Genomic DNA, 16,057 nt, shown 5'->3' on the forward strand with positions numbered 1-16,057 from the left:
ACTCACAAAAATACATGTCCTTGGTGCTGAACACTTTCCAATCACGAACATACCTGTCCTTGGTGCTGAACACTTTCCAATCAAAAACATTCCTGTCCTTGGTGCTGAACACTATCCCTTCACAAAAATACCTGTCCTTGGTGCTGAACACTTCTCAGTCACAAACATACCTATCCTTGCATGGTGCTGAACACTTTCCACTCAATAACATACCTGTCCTTGGCGATGAACACTCTCCACCCACAAAATATACCTGTCCTTGGTGCTGAACACTTTCTACATAACTCCTGCCTTTAGTGCTGAGTACCTTCTTCTTGCTAACATACCTGTTTTTGGGTCTGAAGACCATTCAAACACCAAACACCTGTCCTCGGTGCTCTTTTTACTCATAAACATACCTGTCCCTGATGCTAAAACCCATCTACGCAAACACTCACACGCAAATGTATCTGTCCTTGGTCCTGAACACACACTCATACGGTAGGTCACAATAAGTACATTTTATGGATGGCATCAGTGCGATCGTTATTTCTCCAATGATTTTGAGGGAAAAAAAGAAGAGATTTTCCGATCCGTAGATGGTCATTACAACGAGTACCAAATAGAAAAAATTATTGTAGTCATATAACTGAAACTAGTAAGATAGCTATAAAAGTGGCACAATTGTGGTAACCGCGAATACAGTTTCAAACTTAAGTGATACCAGTGTTCCACACTAGTGCCACTTTGTGCACTTCTTAAAAACAGGGATGAAACGCATGTTGGCTGTGATACCATGTTTTGTCGATTCAATTCTCGTTAGAAAGTTTATGGTGTCTATTTTGAAAATTTAGCCAACTTTTTTACCCTCTCGCATTAACTTTGAAGTCTACAGAAAACGCCATCTATAAAAGGTACTTGCTATGGACTTATAGAAAAGTTTTCGAATTCAATGGTACTAACAAGATCAGTAAGGTTATATTTACTCAGGAGTCCTCACATTGCTGTGGGGCTTTAGAAGGAAAGTACATAACAAAGTCGATCTGAGCACATTCATCGGTACGTACGAGGGGTGATCAACAAGTTTTGGGCTTGAAATTGAAATTCTGGAAATGATTGTATAGTATTTCAATTTTGTTACGTAGCCTTTCATTGACATCCACGAAATTTTAAATTACTGCGTTCCGTCATCATCATACCGTTCCGTGCCAGTACTGCAGCCAAGTCACGGCCCGGTTGGAGATGTTGGGGCATAATACGCAGTTCTGTGTAGCATGTCCCATTGTTCAGTACTTTCTAGTAAGCGTTATTTTTAAAATCAGATACATGGTGAGAAAATAAGAGTGAGCTGTGATCAGGTCTGTGTGGATGGTGTTCTTCATGCTATGATCGAAATTCAAAATGTTTGCTGAGGAATCTCCTTGTATTTTAACTAAAAAGAACTGTGTATCTGTCTTTCATGCAGAGATTACCAGCACACCGCAGCTCAATTATATTCTTCTGTCGCACCTTAAGCGGCTGATTTTCAAAAGATGTATTGATCAAATTACATGAATGTTAGAAAGTCATAAAAAGCTCTTAAAGCATAACTATGCCCGTAATTTGAGTTGTGGACATTATTTCTGGTTCAGGCCCAGAACTTCTTTGGTTTCCCTCGTACAGAAATAGCCTCAGATCCGGTGACCTCAGATACGGCCACGGTGTTTCGGTTACGGCAATTGGGGCTATTTACAATCTTGAAAGATGTTACAATTAAAACGCCTATACCAGCTTTCAATTCGGTCAAACGAGAACTGAGAGCAATAAAAGCATGCTTGACGTGCGTTCAGAAATGACCTATTTGAGTCATGCTAACAACCATTTTCCTCTAAGGGAACGTGGTCGTGTGGAGAGTTGGACTTTCTACCACAGCTTGACAAGTTGTATGTCTAGTTCGTTAATGTTTGAAAACAACCGTCACTGGTCCCAGGCACCACAAGTTTAATCTTGTTGGGGGGTTCGCAGACGACACAGACCTGGTGAAAACCTGCGTCGGAAACCTCGAAAAGATGGTGAACTTCGACGCTTCGCTGAAATACATCGGTTCGTATGGTAAATACCAGAAGATCACGTACTACGTTGTGTTGGCGCTGTGCCTGACTTGCCCGTTCCACCAGCTGGGCAGCTCGTTTCTGGACGCCGAGGTGGACTACCACTGCGCCGTGCCAGAGTTACGAGCGGCCGAACGGCTTCCGAACGAGACCGAGTGTGCCTGGAACTACTCCTTACCCTGGGAGCGAGCTCCGGAAGGAGGGACGTGGAGATACAGCCAATGTTTAAGGTAACATTCAATAAGACATTATTACTTTCGCCAAGAAATGTGTTTTTGTAGCTTTGGAATGTTTGTTTGTATACTGATTTACCAACGTAACTGAAGAAGATATGGGGGGAAGATTCTATTTTTTTTACACCAGGACCGACCCCCACTCTTGATCTCTTCGGTAAGTGTTCTTCTCAAGGAAGGTCCCTAACCGAAGCTAGGTAATCATTTGCATCTTAGTGCAGTGCCAGGAATACTACACTTTACCATCAGACTATATAACAAATCATTGACTGATGCTTAAGTGTTTTGTCTATCTACTGTTTATGTCATTCCTACCGTAGTCTGTCTTGTTGTTGTAATAATTTACTCCACGCTGTAAGATCAACGATATTCAGAGGTACTGCGGCTAAGGGGTAAATCTGTAATGTTAATTTAATGACTAAAGATTGAAAGAAAAGTGCCTTACCCAAAAGCAAATTCAAAACGTCGTTAGCATGTATTGGAATGTCAACCCAGGACACTAGGGGTCTGTGCCAAACACTAGATCGTAGAAAGCCTTGATAGTCACACCAATTAACAAGTGCTGGAAAGGCAATATCCAATCAGCTGAGACGATCGCAGTGATAAAAGAGCTCTGGATAGGTATAAACCTCGACAACGATACGTTAAAATTTGCGTAATTGATAATGAAATGGGTGTATTGTAAACTGTGTCTATCTACGTTTGTAGCATTTGTGGAGTCGCATGGCATAGCGGGTCTCGGGTTCGAATCTTGTCGCGTCATCGATGTGGTGCCCGTTTAAAAGACTCTTCACACGACTCTCCTTACTGCAGCTAGGTGAAAGTGGGTACCAAGCTTCGGTTAGGGACGTTCCTCGGAGAAGAACGTTAAATGGAGTTTAGATAGAGTTTCTGTGTTTGAGAAGTGCCACACCTCGAGCACGTAAATATTCAAGTAACTCGTGACCTTGGAGTGGCCTTTAGGTAGGTCACATCTTAGAGTGACCTTTTGGGTCTTGTTAACCATTGAGTAAGCAAGAAAGGCAGAACCAGTAAATTTCGTATAAATGAGCAACCCTTCCACCACACACAGTCTATAACATACACAGTGAAAAATCCAAATAAACATAACATTTTCACTAAGTTCCGTCAGTCCTTTACAAAGGAGACTCGTGTAGTGTTTGTTATGTAACTTTTGTTAATAATTAAAGTGTCTAATTCACGCCCTGACAAAGTAGCAGTCCGCGGTGTTCACTGAGTCAATAATATCGGAGGTCTTTTAGATTGGAGCGATAAAAGGTCAATACTCTATTTACACGTAAAGGTTAACCTATCTTCAACAACAAAGGGGCCTTGTTTTGGTTGAATTGTAAGTAATGCTCTGTTCTACTGTGTACCCTATATATGTTCCCAGATTGAAAAAAGTAAGAAGGGTGTGTGTGTGTGCTATATATCAGCATGAAAGCTATGTCTAACTTTCTCTATCATGAGTTTTATATCTGGATACATACAGGTACACTCACTGACACACATGTATGACAAATACACAAGATTTTACGTATCGTGTCAAAAATATGTGGATTAAAAGGCTATTTATTCACAATCAAGACAGAAAGACACAGCCGACGGTAGCGTTTGGGACTGTGTGGTGAACATCAAATTAACTATGGATGGAAATGCATTTGTAAGCAGCGACACCTATGCTGCAGTGCAATTTTCTCGATGTTCAATTTTCTCTTAGCTCTGAACTTTGAAATGTATATATGTATGATGTATTCGATATAATTGTCGTGTATTTATTTTGTAATCTTTCTGCCATGTCCGTTATGTGTGTATTGATGTATTTTTATTTCAGGAAGAATAGCTAACAACATTGTTAAGGTTAGTGTGGATCCAAATAAAGTCAAAGTCAGTGTAAACACAGACGTCAGAACTGCTCTGTGGATGGTGACAGACGGTTACCGAATCTCCAGCTATGACATTATGTATTGGGTCAGGTGCGAATAGAATATAAAAAGAAACTTACTATCCAGTAATTCTCCAACCTTGTTAATTCATCCACACACAAACTACAAAATAATTATGCTATTTCCTCTATAGATACACCGTGACATCATATGAGTTAGGCAACTTGTCCTGCCCTTATGACGGCCTCAACTCCACCGGAAATGACACAAGAAAGACAAAAGGCTGTGATGGGGGATACTGGTATGACACTAGCCAGTATAAAAGTAGCATCTTCACGGAGGCAAGTCGTTCACATACATACACATGTACACATACGTTTCTATTCTTTACCGAGTGTTAAACTAGAAGACGGTATTTTTTTTATAAATGCAATGTGGGTAGAAATTATGTAAATTTGTCTCAGGTCAGCTCTTGTAACTTATATTTGGTGACATATTTTATGCACTGGGATTACTTGTATTTCCGTTGGCCGGTGTAACGATACTACATTAGAAATTTGCATTGCATGTCAACAGCCTACATAGATACAATGTTTAGCGTATATATCATTATTGTCAGCAGTATCGTTTGCAACCTCATCCTTATTATACAACGCTAAGTCACCTATATCCACGGATTAACCTATATCCGTTGTGCATAAAGACAAAGTATTTTATATAGGGGTTCAAACTACAATTTTTTTAAATATTGCATGATGAAACCACAATTCATCGACTTGATATCCATGTATACCATATTTTCAGTGCAATGAATATAGGTGACCCCCCCCTCCCACCCCCATTAAGGTGAACTAGACTAAGTGTACTATGTGACAGCTTGGGTCGGCAAATCGTTGTATAAACTTCTGCAAACATTTGAACTTCTGTAATAATTTTCACACGTAACTATTCCTATCGATTTTTTTCTACCGTTCATCCACAGTTCAATCTTGTGTGCGACAAAAGTACCCTGAACAGCCTGTCCCAGTCTATTTACATGGCGGGAGTCCTGGTCGGAGCCATCGGATTCGGACAACTTTCTGACCTGTGAGTTCTGAGTCATATTCTGATATGAATAGTTGAGGGAACGTCACTAAACCCCTGAATAGGGTGTTATTCTTAAAATGACTATAGCATATATCAATGGATAGATAAGCAGCTGACTTTTTGCAGAATTCCAATTGTGGTGAATTACGTGGCAAGTGTTTTGTATAACTATATGATACTTATTATCCTAGTGCAGAACTTACACATGCTTTTTTTTCATTTCTGTATAGACACTTCTTTTAGCGTGAATATTTCCGACGAAAGTGTGGGGCAACAAGCAGACCAAGAAGGCCAATTGTTGATAAGATATACCCCCTTTCCACTAGGACGGCGCTCTCGTCGAGCTCTCTCTGCGACCTAAAATTTTACAGATCGCCCAACGAATTGTATAGAAAAGAAACGATTTCTTTACACTTTGTGTGTTTTGTTGTCCTCTCAGTCACACTTTTACATGCTGTATGATATACCCAGTATGAAATCAAAAGTTACACATATCCTATTTAGGTAGCAGTGAGAGCGCATCGCGATCGCCGTCTAGTGGAAGGGGCCATACGAACACATAACAAGTGTTTTTCTTACCGCCCCTGAAATTATTTTTGTAGCCTGACTTTTGAAGGGCCTTGTCAGGCACATTGCAATAAGTCATTGGCTGTGATTCCTTATGATTCAATTTCAATATTCATGTGTTTTTTTTTAGAATCGGCAGAAAGAAAACCCTGTTCATCAGTCTGTTAATAATGTTGGTGTTTGGGGTCGTGGTAGCCTTTTCTCCTGAATACATCACTTTCGTCATCATGCGATTTATTGTGGGAGCTTCGGTGTCGGGGGTCTTTCTGTCGGCATTCGTCATAGGTGAGTACTGCACAGAATGCATCGGAAATGGGGGTATTCTTCGAATTTCTTTGTAAATAGCTATACTGGCGACTGCAGCTTTAGAACAAATTCAAGATATTGTAGCTTAATTGTACCTCCGGGAAAAAGATCACCTAAGTGTGACAATCTATGACTCAATATCGTTATAATGGATTTGCATGAATTTTAGTATGCAGGTAGTTATTGAGAAAAACATGGTTATTTAGAGCCACCTAGAAGTATTTCAAGTAATGCAGAATTACAGACTGTTACCTGCGTCTCGTGTTCTCTCTCGAGATCAAGGCTAGATCATTCTCCGTGAACAAGATGTGCTATCCTGTGCTATCAGACATCGAAAATTTGGAGGTATGTACTATGTTAAAACAGCCACTGTTGAAAGAAAATTGGTAGTAACTATCTTGAAATCGTGTTTTGAGGTACGGAGCTGACCGGGAGGGAGGACCGCACGTGGACGGGGACACTACCGCATATCTCTTTCGCTATCGGCTACATGCTGTACGCTCTGATGGCGTGGGGCATCCGCGACTGGCGCCAACTCCAACTCGCCATGGCCCTCCCAAACATCCTACTTCTTTTCGCATGGCCGTAAGTTGCTAAGAATGATTTGTTTTTTGTAACGTACATATACAACCAGGCGAATGGATAGAACACGAACAGTAAAAGCACACCAACACCCAAAATCATTCATACTTATAAACATGGCAATAATTTTTATTGCCACATTTTTCAAACTTCGTACTAAGGATCGAAAAGAACGTTCTTTTAGGGAGAAAACAAAGCAAATTTTGTAATGTCTTTTAATTGAATGTTAACACGATAATGATTAGCGCTATTTTTTAATGAATGCATGTAGTGGTGCAAGGTTCCGAACTGGCTGCCGTGTTCATTGTGACGTCATGACAGGTATAGCCAATATCTAAATACCTGGCGAGATAATCAAGAGCTAGAAGTATGATTTTGGATGGTTTGATGTTTAATGTCATCACAGGGGTGTGTATTTTGTGTAAACGTATGTTGATTGAATGTCATTGTTCTTGTTATACGTTACAGATAATAACAAAATGTTGTATGTTTACGCCGGGTTTAACATCGTACATGGTCATAAACACTTTAACCCTTAAACTGCCAAACCCGGATATATCCGGCACACATAAACATGTCCTGTGTGATATATCCGGGATAGCGTATTCCCCCGAAATAGCAACTTCGCGAGCGCGTAGCGCACGAACCCCGGAAGTTAGGGACTTTGGCCTTGTTTGGGGGGTTCTTTTTGGAGGTCAGCAGCCAACCCTGGCTCTGATAGCATTTCATAGTGCTGAAACTCTGGTAGTTTAACGGTTTTAAAATGTAATATGCTTCACCTCAACTAAGTATGACTGCTTTACTCATTACATGATCAGTTTTGTGATTGAGTCTCCAAGATGGCTGCTGTCACGTGGTCGCGATGAGGAGGCCAAGCAGATTCTCCTGAAGGCTGCAAAGGTCAACAGGGTCACCATACCCGATGACGTGTTGAACGAGAAAGCACACAAGAAGGTAACGCCAATTCACCTTTATCCGTGGGGTAACCTATATCCGTTATTCATAAAAACAGGGTATTTCGTGGGGAAGTGAACATTTAATTTGTTGATACAATACGTATAGATGAATGTTATGTTTGCATCTCTGGGGGGAGGGGAATGTGCATTTAAATTGTTTTATGAACCATTCATTCGTCACTTATTTATTCAGTCATTGAATCAACGTTTACAATTCACTCATTCATTCGTTAGGTTGTTCATTCATTCATTCATTCACTCATTTTTACGACGTGAATATCATTCCATAAAAAAACTTAACAGGGCAAAGATATCCACAATGCGATTTATGAGCCGAAAACGGGCATTATGCATATTTTCCTGGTAGATCCCTCATGTGGCCAGGGGAGAAATTAGATAAAATGCAAAACCTGATGGAATTGACTTAAAATTTTGCACAATAGTAAGATTTTTATAGAACGTAAGGAAATATGTAAAAATATTTTCTTTCTCAAAAGGACGTCAAACAGTACACAGCCATCGACCTGATCCGCACCCCCCACCTGCGGCTCATGAACATCGTCTGTTGCTACAACTGGTAAGTGTTGTCACCCACACAACATGATACTCACAGTTATAGTTACTTTTGGAAAGACGAGGACAATGTGGTACTGCACTCAAGTTTTTGGTAACTTATATTAACAGTGGCACATACACGGTACAGACAGAAGGTAAAGGTAGTCTTTTACCACCCCGACCAAAGCCAGGTACCCATTTTTACACCTTGGTGAAGTGAGGAAGGTCGTGTAAAGTGCCTTTCCCAAGGCACAACGTCGGGGGCACGGCGGGGATCGAACTCAGGACCTATAGATAACGAGCAGAACGCTCTACCAGTTACGCCGTGCCCGACGCCACGTATAGGTTATGTGGTGATAATTTTGTTGCAATTTTGGCTTCCTTCAACAAACGGAATGGAAATATTTAATATTATAACCGTTCTCGAAGACTAATTACAAGTAGATGGTAGAGACATATATAGGGGACATACATGTGACACTTTGCGTAAACATTTTAATGATTTATTTAAAAAAGATAATGCTCGAATGCTATAGTGTTGGCTACACCAAGACAGGATGGGTTTGACGTCTTTTATGGAAGCAGAGGAAGACAAAACCGCCCACTTTTTCTAAAATTCGTTGGTTCTTCGATTACGGGAAAAATGGCTTTCTGTTCGTCCTTGAATGAAGGAAAATTGGGGCATGTCATGGTGATTTTGGAGATGTTGTTCTTTCGGCGAGGTTAAACAAAGAATTGGAAATGAAATGTTTTTTTTTCTCCACTGCTTTGTATTCTCCATTCTTTCGCAGACCGGTTATCTCTTAGTGCAATTTGTATAAACGTTCTTCCATGTGAGAAGAATACATTTTCATATTAAGGCTTTGCTTTTGCTTTGTAGTATGGAACAGCCTTCAGACAAATATACAAAACATTTCTTCTTTTCTTACATTTAAAAGTGCCCTGAAAACCCATCTCATAAACCACCTTAGCCCCTTATAGTGGTATTATCTTATGTTTATGTATATTACTATTATTCTTTGAGTATATTTTGGTATTATTTTAACATATGTGTTAGTTACTCTTCTTTGTTATTACCTTTGCCAGAATGGCTAAGGTTATGTTTTCGGTTTGGTGGTGTGGTTCTCCCCGTTTGTGAGCAGCATAACTCGAGAGGACTTCGATGGATGCAGCTGATATTTGGTGGGTGGGTAGGGGTGTGGAAGACGAAGGTCGAGTTCGATAATGGGCCTCCTAGCGGCTTGCTAAGGTACTGCAGCAGGACCTGCATGCTTGATATCTCGCGTTCCGGACATGCTGCGGTCGTGATTTTTGAGCGTTAGGGAGCCCTTAAAGCAGGGAGTGATTGCTGCGAGTTTGGGCCCCCTAGTGGCTTTCATGGAAGTGCAGGCGCCGGTTTAATTGCAAACTTTTGTCTGCGGACAGCATAACTCGAGAAGACTTCGACGGATGCAGCTGGTATTTGGTGGGTGGGTAGGGGTCTGGGAAACAAAGGGGGAGTTCGATAATGGGCCCCCTAGCAGCTTCCCTTGGTACTGCAGCGCAACTTCCGGGTGTGTTTTCTCATCTTCTAAACATGATATGGTCACGAATTTTGGGTGTTAGATAGCTCTTATGCTCAGGAGTTAGTAACATAAGTTTGGGCCCCCTAGTTGCCCTTATTCTTGGTCTACAGATTATTAAATCTTATGTGTACATAGCATGTATATACCCCATCATGTATAATGTACTGTCCCTATAAACAATTTTCTTGTAATCGTATCGTCTGGTTCATAGTCGTGTTGACCTCTTTTGCAGCAACTATGACCTTTGGGGTCACTTCTTGTCAATCTTACACTATAGGCTTGGGCATGAGGTAACCATTACACCCAAATATAGCCACAGTGCCAGAATGGCTATGGTTATGTTTTGTGCTTGTGAGTCTGTGTGTGTGTGTGTCTGTGTGTGTGTGTGTGTGTGTGTGTGTTAACAGCATAACTCAAGAAGCCTCGGATGGATCCCGATAATATTTGGTAGGTGGGTAGGGGTTGGGAAAACGAAGGTCAAGTTCGATAATGGGCTCCCTAGCGGCTTGCTAAGGTACTGCAGCAGAAACTCAATTTTTTATATCTCATGTTCTGGACATGTTGTGGTCGCGATGTTTAAATGGTAAATAGCCCTTGGGGCAGAGAGTAAGTGCTGTAAGTTTTGACCCCCTAACGGCTTGTTTGGAACTGCAGCCGCCGATTTCCTTTCAAACTTTGGAGGAGAATAACTCGGGAACGTGTAGAAGGATCGTCATGATGTTTGGTATGTAGATAGCCCAAGTAACAATGTACATAATGGAATACTAATTATTCAAATCAACAGCTAATTTGCATAATTAATGAGGAAAGTTTATAAATCCACTGCATTTCATGATAGGACTTTCAAACTTGTCACATATTTAGATGAGAAAGAGAAAAATATCAACGCATATTAATTATGCAATTGACCTCATTTGCATAATTAATGAGAAAATATGAATGTGTTGACGGATCGTCATGATTTTTGGTATGTAGATAGCCAAAGGGAAGACTTACATGATGGAATTCTAATTATGCAAATCGACAGCTAATTTGCATAATTAATGAGGAAAGTTTGTAAATCTACTGCATTCCATTATAGGACTTTCAAACTTGTCACATTTGTAGCTGAGAAAAAGAACTGTCAATACATATCAATTATGCAAATGTTGATCTCATTTGCATAATTAATGGAAAATATGAACGTGTTGACGGATCGTCATGATTTTTGGTATGTAGATAGCCTAAGTAAAAACTTACATAATGAGATACCAATTAATAGCTAATTTGCATAATTGATGAGGAAAGTCGATAGATCCACTGCATTCAGTGATAAGACTTTCAAACTTGTCACATATGTAGTTGAGAAAGATGGCAGAGAGTAAGTGGTGTATGTTTGGGTCCCCTATAATGTCTTTTCTTGAACTGCAGATGCCGGTTTTGTTTCAGACTTTGAAAGAGAATAAGTCAAGAATGAAAGGATCATCATGATTTTTGGTATGCTGATAGCTTAAGTGATGCTTGATACAATTTGATATTAATAGTGTAAATATGGATCTAATTTGTATAATTGTAAATTGGCAAAATTTTATGAACCAACTCCAGGCATATAAAATAAAATGTAATGAGTGACAAATTTATGTCTACAGACATCATTCTACATAACAAACCTGGTTTATTTGGCAAAGGTATGTGTTCGTGGAACTCTAGTTTTTTTACTTAATGACATTTACATTTTGTTTAGTAAAGAGGAGGAGGGCAAACTGTTACGTTTTCCCCTCCTCCTGCACCTGTATTTATGCATTCTTTTCTGTACTTCTTATCATTTTGTTGTGTAAATGAATAAACAAACAAACAAACAAGCCCGAGTCCTACATATTTTAACTCAATTGCTAACGTTGTACCATGATTTTCCCAGGATGGTTGTTTCCATGGTGTACTACGGCCTATCCCTGAACACGGGTGCCCTGGCTGGTAACATCTACCTCAACTTCTTCATCAGCGGAGCTGTGGAGATTCCCGCCTACTACCTGTCATGGTGGCTCCTGGACATCATAGGGAGGTGCGCATGCGTGTACATATTTACATTTCACTCCACCAAACGAAAAGGGGAGTGAAATATATTGTTATATTCCACACCAAAGTTTTTCTGTCATATTCCTTGTTCTTCTTCCCGTTTGGTCGGTGAAATGGATTCTTTGTTCTCAGTTTGGAGTCAAGTGAACTGAATAAAGTAAGCAAATACCAAAATAACACTTTTTTTATTTTTTTTTTTGTGATAGCCTTTGAAGTTTTAGAAAAAAATACATATTTTGTGCACAACAATATACAAACTGAATGACCGGAAATTAGGTATGCCATATTGTTATGTTATCTTGGACACACACCCAAGGGATACTGTTCACATTAATATCATCTGAAAGCCATACATTTTAGTACATGTACTAGGCTAGAGATTTGGGAGGGGTAACTTTGAAGAGCCAATTGTATTTTTAGACGAGTCCATTCTTACACGAGGCCGTCAAATTCAAAATATTTCAATTTGTATTTGAGAGGGAGTGAAATATGTAGTTGCTGGCAAATGTGGCATCTCCACCAAGCCTTTAACATTGCATGTGAAGCAGACGATGCTTTAACATTCTTTTCTTACGATTTTGAACTTGTACTAACCTACTCAGACATTTATCTATATTCTACACTGTTTATTGATCGACCAGGAGTAAATGATTTGATTATTTCCTTTCAGAATCAAATGCCACACGGGTTTCATGATTCTGTCTGGAGTAGCTTGCATTGTGGCTCCGTATCTGGCGCCCCCTTACGTCGCTGACCGTAAGTACAGTTCATATATGGACACTACGTGCGAACTACCGGTACCTTTCAACTAAGAAGTTGTTGTTCGTTTCCTTCTTAAAAAATAGGTTTTGTAGGTGTGTTTTGATGTAAGTTACTTACACAATTCCGATAAATAATAACAAGTGGTCTAATAGATGAAAAGGAATAAAAACAACTAAGCTTATACAGTAGTTTCAGCTAGACTAATGGAGAATTATCTAAAATATCATGTGTCTCTGTAAGAAACATCATAAAACTAACGTTAATAGCTACATCTAATATTTTATTCCCTCTTTTAAAACACAGAGATATATATTTACATACTGCGTTCATCACATGATTATCCATGCATAACATCAGGTATTCAAAAGTATCCTGCTTAGACATTTTCTTATAAGTAATGTCGATCAGTATAGCATTGAATAGGGATTGACATTGTTGGTAACACTAGGATGTCATGTTTCCGTACAGACCTGGCTCCCCTGTCTGTGACGCTGGCGATGATAGGGAAGGCAGCAATCAGCGCGGGGTTCAACATCGTCTTTCTGTTGTCTGCAGAACTAAACCCAACGGCTATCAGGTGAACAGCACCACCTAGCGGTTTTATACAAATCTTCATCCAGATGTCTCCTCAAAAAACGGCCAGCCAACTGTTTCCGTGCTCTGTTTTTCGGAATTTCTGTTTGCTTATGATACAAATACCTGGAAGTCACGCTTTGCATAAACGTAATTCTCTGTGTTTATTTGAGTAGATGTATCCCAGCTGTCGCTACATGCGTTTTGAATAAATGGATATATTTCAAAGCAATCTAATACCATGATATATAGGAAAATTCTTTTTACACGACCAGCAGGTAGTCTCCAAGCAGACCCAACGGTGCCTTAGAAATAGTATCAAAGCTGGCCAGGGACTTAGTATAGGGGCACCGTTTGACTCCCTTAGCCGGCTATCTCCCTTTGGCCGGCTATACTCCTTTGCCAGCTTTGATATATCATCTCTAAGGCACCGATGGGTCTGCTTGGAGACTAACCAGCAGGTACTTACATTGCTTACGTTTCGATGTCTCTCCGACACCTTCGTCAGAGCTTCTAACTGGAGTTCTGCTTCTCACTGCTATACGTAGGTGGCGCTTTTGCAGTGAGAAAACTATCCCAAACGTGACTAAACTTGTATCCCCCCCTCGTCCCAGTTCATCACTGGGGAGTGACTTTCTTATCCAGATCGCCTCCTTGATCCACCGTTGTCGTTCCTGTCTATAACCCTCCCAGTCTATTGCACAATTGTTCCTGGCAATATCATCTGTTACTGCTGACTTCTAAGTACCCGCTGGTTGTGTGAAAAGAATTCCCATATATCCTATATTCTACAAACCTGATGAAACTATTTTTGGAAATCTAATACCATAATCATACAGGAATGTCGGAGTGGGGGCCGGGTCCATGTTTGCTCGGCTCGGAGGCGTCATCTCGCCGTTTGTTGTCCTTACCAACAAACTCTGGCAGCCCCTGCCTTTCCTCATCTTCGGCGGACTCTCCATCATAGGAGGCGTGTGTGTGGTGATCCTGCCGGAAACGTTAGGGGCAGATCTTCCCGAGACGCTTGAAGAGGGGGAGAACTTTGGAAAGTAAGAATCAATTCTGACCAGGGGTGGGTACCGGTACGGTGTATCGGTATAAAACCGTTTTTTTCTTCATTGGACCGGTTCAGAAAAATCGGACCTGAAAAAAATCGGTAGACCGGATGTTGGGCCAATTGGAAAATGAACAGATTGTACGATCAGGCATTTACATGTTGTCGGGGTTACCGGTTGAGGCAAATAACAAGAGCGAAGCAGAGTAGAGTTTATAGTTCTTTTACCAACTTTTACAGTCAACCGAACAGAAGTAGTTAGCCTTGTACGATTTTAAAACACCAGTGTGAGTCTAATACTGCACAAAACAGATTTCTTTGTAGCAAAATGGACTATTTTTTTTTAGTATCATCCATTCACAATTTTTCACATAATGAATCAGATCCAGGTCTAGGTCAGGTCCTGGACCTGATCCTCTGGACTTGATCCTCTGGACCTAAACCGGACCTTGACAGAATTTTCTCTACCGGTAGCCACCCCTAGTTCTGAACACTTTTGAAGCGAGGGATAATGGATTTGTACTGGTAACTCACTAGGAATAATGATGTCAATTTTGTCTGTACATTATGCTACAATCGGCCCAAAGCAGTGCGCTAACTCCAGTTTTCTAACACAGGCATGATGGGTACACAGTACTTGTATCAGAAGATAGCTTTGAAATGGATCAATTGGTACGTTCGGCCATGTCATCCTTAAAACGATATGACGTCTGACTAGAGTGATGTTGTGCTGAAACTTTTTGAATCATATTTTATAACTTTTTTACAAACTTTATTTTTTCATTAAAATAGTATAAAGCTCTTTTCAATGTGTAAGAAATGCATGACGAATAATAATTGCACATAGAATACGGATGACTCCATCATTTAAGACAAACGCCCTTCATTTTTTCCAGGAAAAAGAAGAAGAAAGTGTACTTGTCAGACATCGAGAAGAATGCAGTAGCCAATCAGGGATTTGCGGTGGGACAGACGGCTGAGGTCAAGGTTAACTCTGACGGGATGACGAACGGGGAAACCACGCGATTGTAATAAGCCGTTTCATGATTTAATTTGCGTATACGCACGGCAATGCATTGTGGGTAGTATGTCAAAGTTGAAGGCTCCTGAGATGTAAACAAAGCACGTCTATGCATATCTTCCTTTCCATATAACTTTAGGTGATCACTTGCCATATGTTAAAAAACAGTATAATGAGGTGGCCAATTTTACTCCTCTGCCGGCTAAACTACTTCCCCAGCTTATGTTACTGTCTTATGCCACCGGAGGAATCTGCTTGGAGATTAGCTCACGTGATCATCTGCTAGTAGCTCACGTGATCATCTGTTAGTAGCTAACGTGATCATCTGCTAGTAGCTCACGTGATCATCTGTTAGTAGCCCACGTGATCATCTGTTAGTAGCTCAAATGATCATCTATTTGTAGCTCACGTGATCATCTGTTAGTAGCTCACGTGATCATCTATTAGTAGCTCACGTGATCATCTGTTAGTAGCTCACGTGATCATCTGTTAGTAGCTCAAGTGATCATCTATTTGTAGCTCACGTGATCATCTGTTAGTAGCTCACGTGATCATCTATTAGTAGCTCAAGTGATCATCTATTTGTAGCTCACGTGATCATCTGTTAGTAGCTCACGTGATCATCTATTTGTAGCTCACGTGATCATCTGTTAGTAGCTCACGTGATCATCTATTTGTAGCTCACGTGATCATCTGTTAGTAGCTCACGTGATCATCTAGTAGTAGCTCAAGTGATCATCTATTTGTAGCTCACGTGATCATCTGTTAGTAGCCAAAGTAAGATAAC

General features: G+C 40.4%; 2 protein-coding genes across 2 annotated transcripts in view; one reads left to right on the forward strand and one right to left on the reverse strand.

The window, feature by feature from the left end:
* Positions 1 to 1,937: 1,937 nt before the first annotated feature.
* Positions 1,938 to 15,622, forward strand: LOC118403451 (organic cation transporter protein-like). The gene is made up of 12 exons (XM_035802167.1): positions 1,938 to 2,299; positions 4,382 to 4,529; positions 5,171 to 5,274; positions 5,972 to 6,126; positions 6,564 to 6,732; positions 7,548 to 7,683; positions 8,183 to 8,262; positions 11,703 to 11,846; positions 12,531 to 12,616; positions 13,091 to 13,199; positions 14,035 to 14,244; positions 15,146 to 15,622. The coding sequence occupies exons 1-12, from the start codon at positions 2,028 to 2,030 to the stop codon at positions 15,279 to 15,281; spliced, it is 1,749 nt and encodes a 582-aa protein (XP_035658060.1). The 5' UTR covers positions 1,938 to 2,027; the 3' UTR covers positions 15,282 to 15,622.
* A 406-nt stretch (positions 15,623 to 16,028) lies between these two features.
* LOC118403429 (tripartite motif-containing protein 2-like) overlaps positions 16,029 to 16,057 on the reverse strand; it is a 13,659-nt gene continuing 13,630 nt past the window's right edge. Inside the window, exon 6 of the mRNA XM_035802142.1 lies at positions 16,029 to 16,032. Within this exon, the coding sequence (XP_035658035.1) occupies positions 16,029 to 16,032 (4 nt within the window). The remainder of the gene's footprint in view (positions 16,033 to 16,057) is intronic.

The sequence above is a fragment of the Branchiostoma floridae genome, chromosome 16 (genome assembly GCF_000003815.2).
Source record: "Branchiostoma floridae strain S238N-H82 chromosome 16, Bfl_VNyyK, whole genome shotgun sequence".
In the NCBI taxonomy this organism is placed as follows: Eukaryota; Metazoa; Chordata; class Leptocardii; order Amphioxiformes; family Branchiostomatidae; genus Branchiostoma; species Branchiostoma floridae.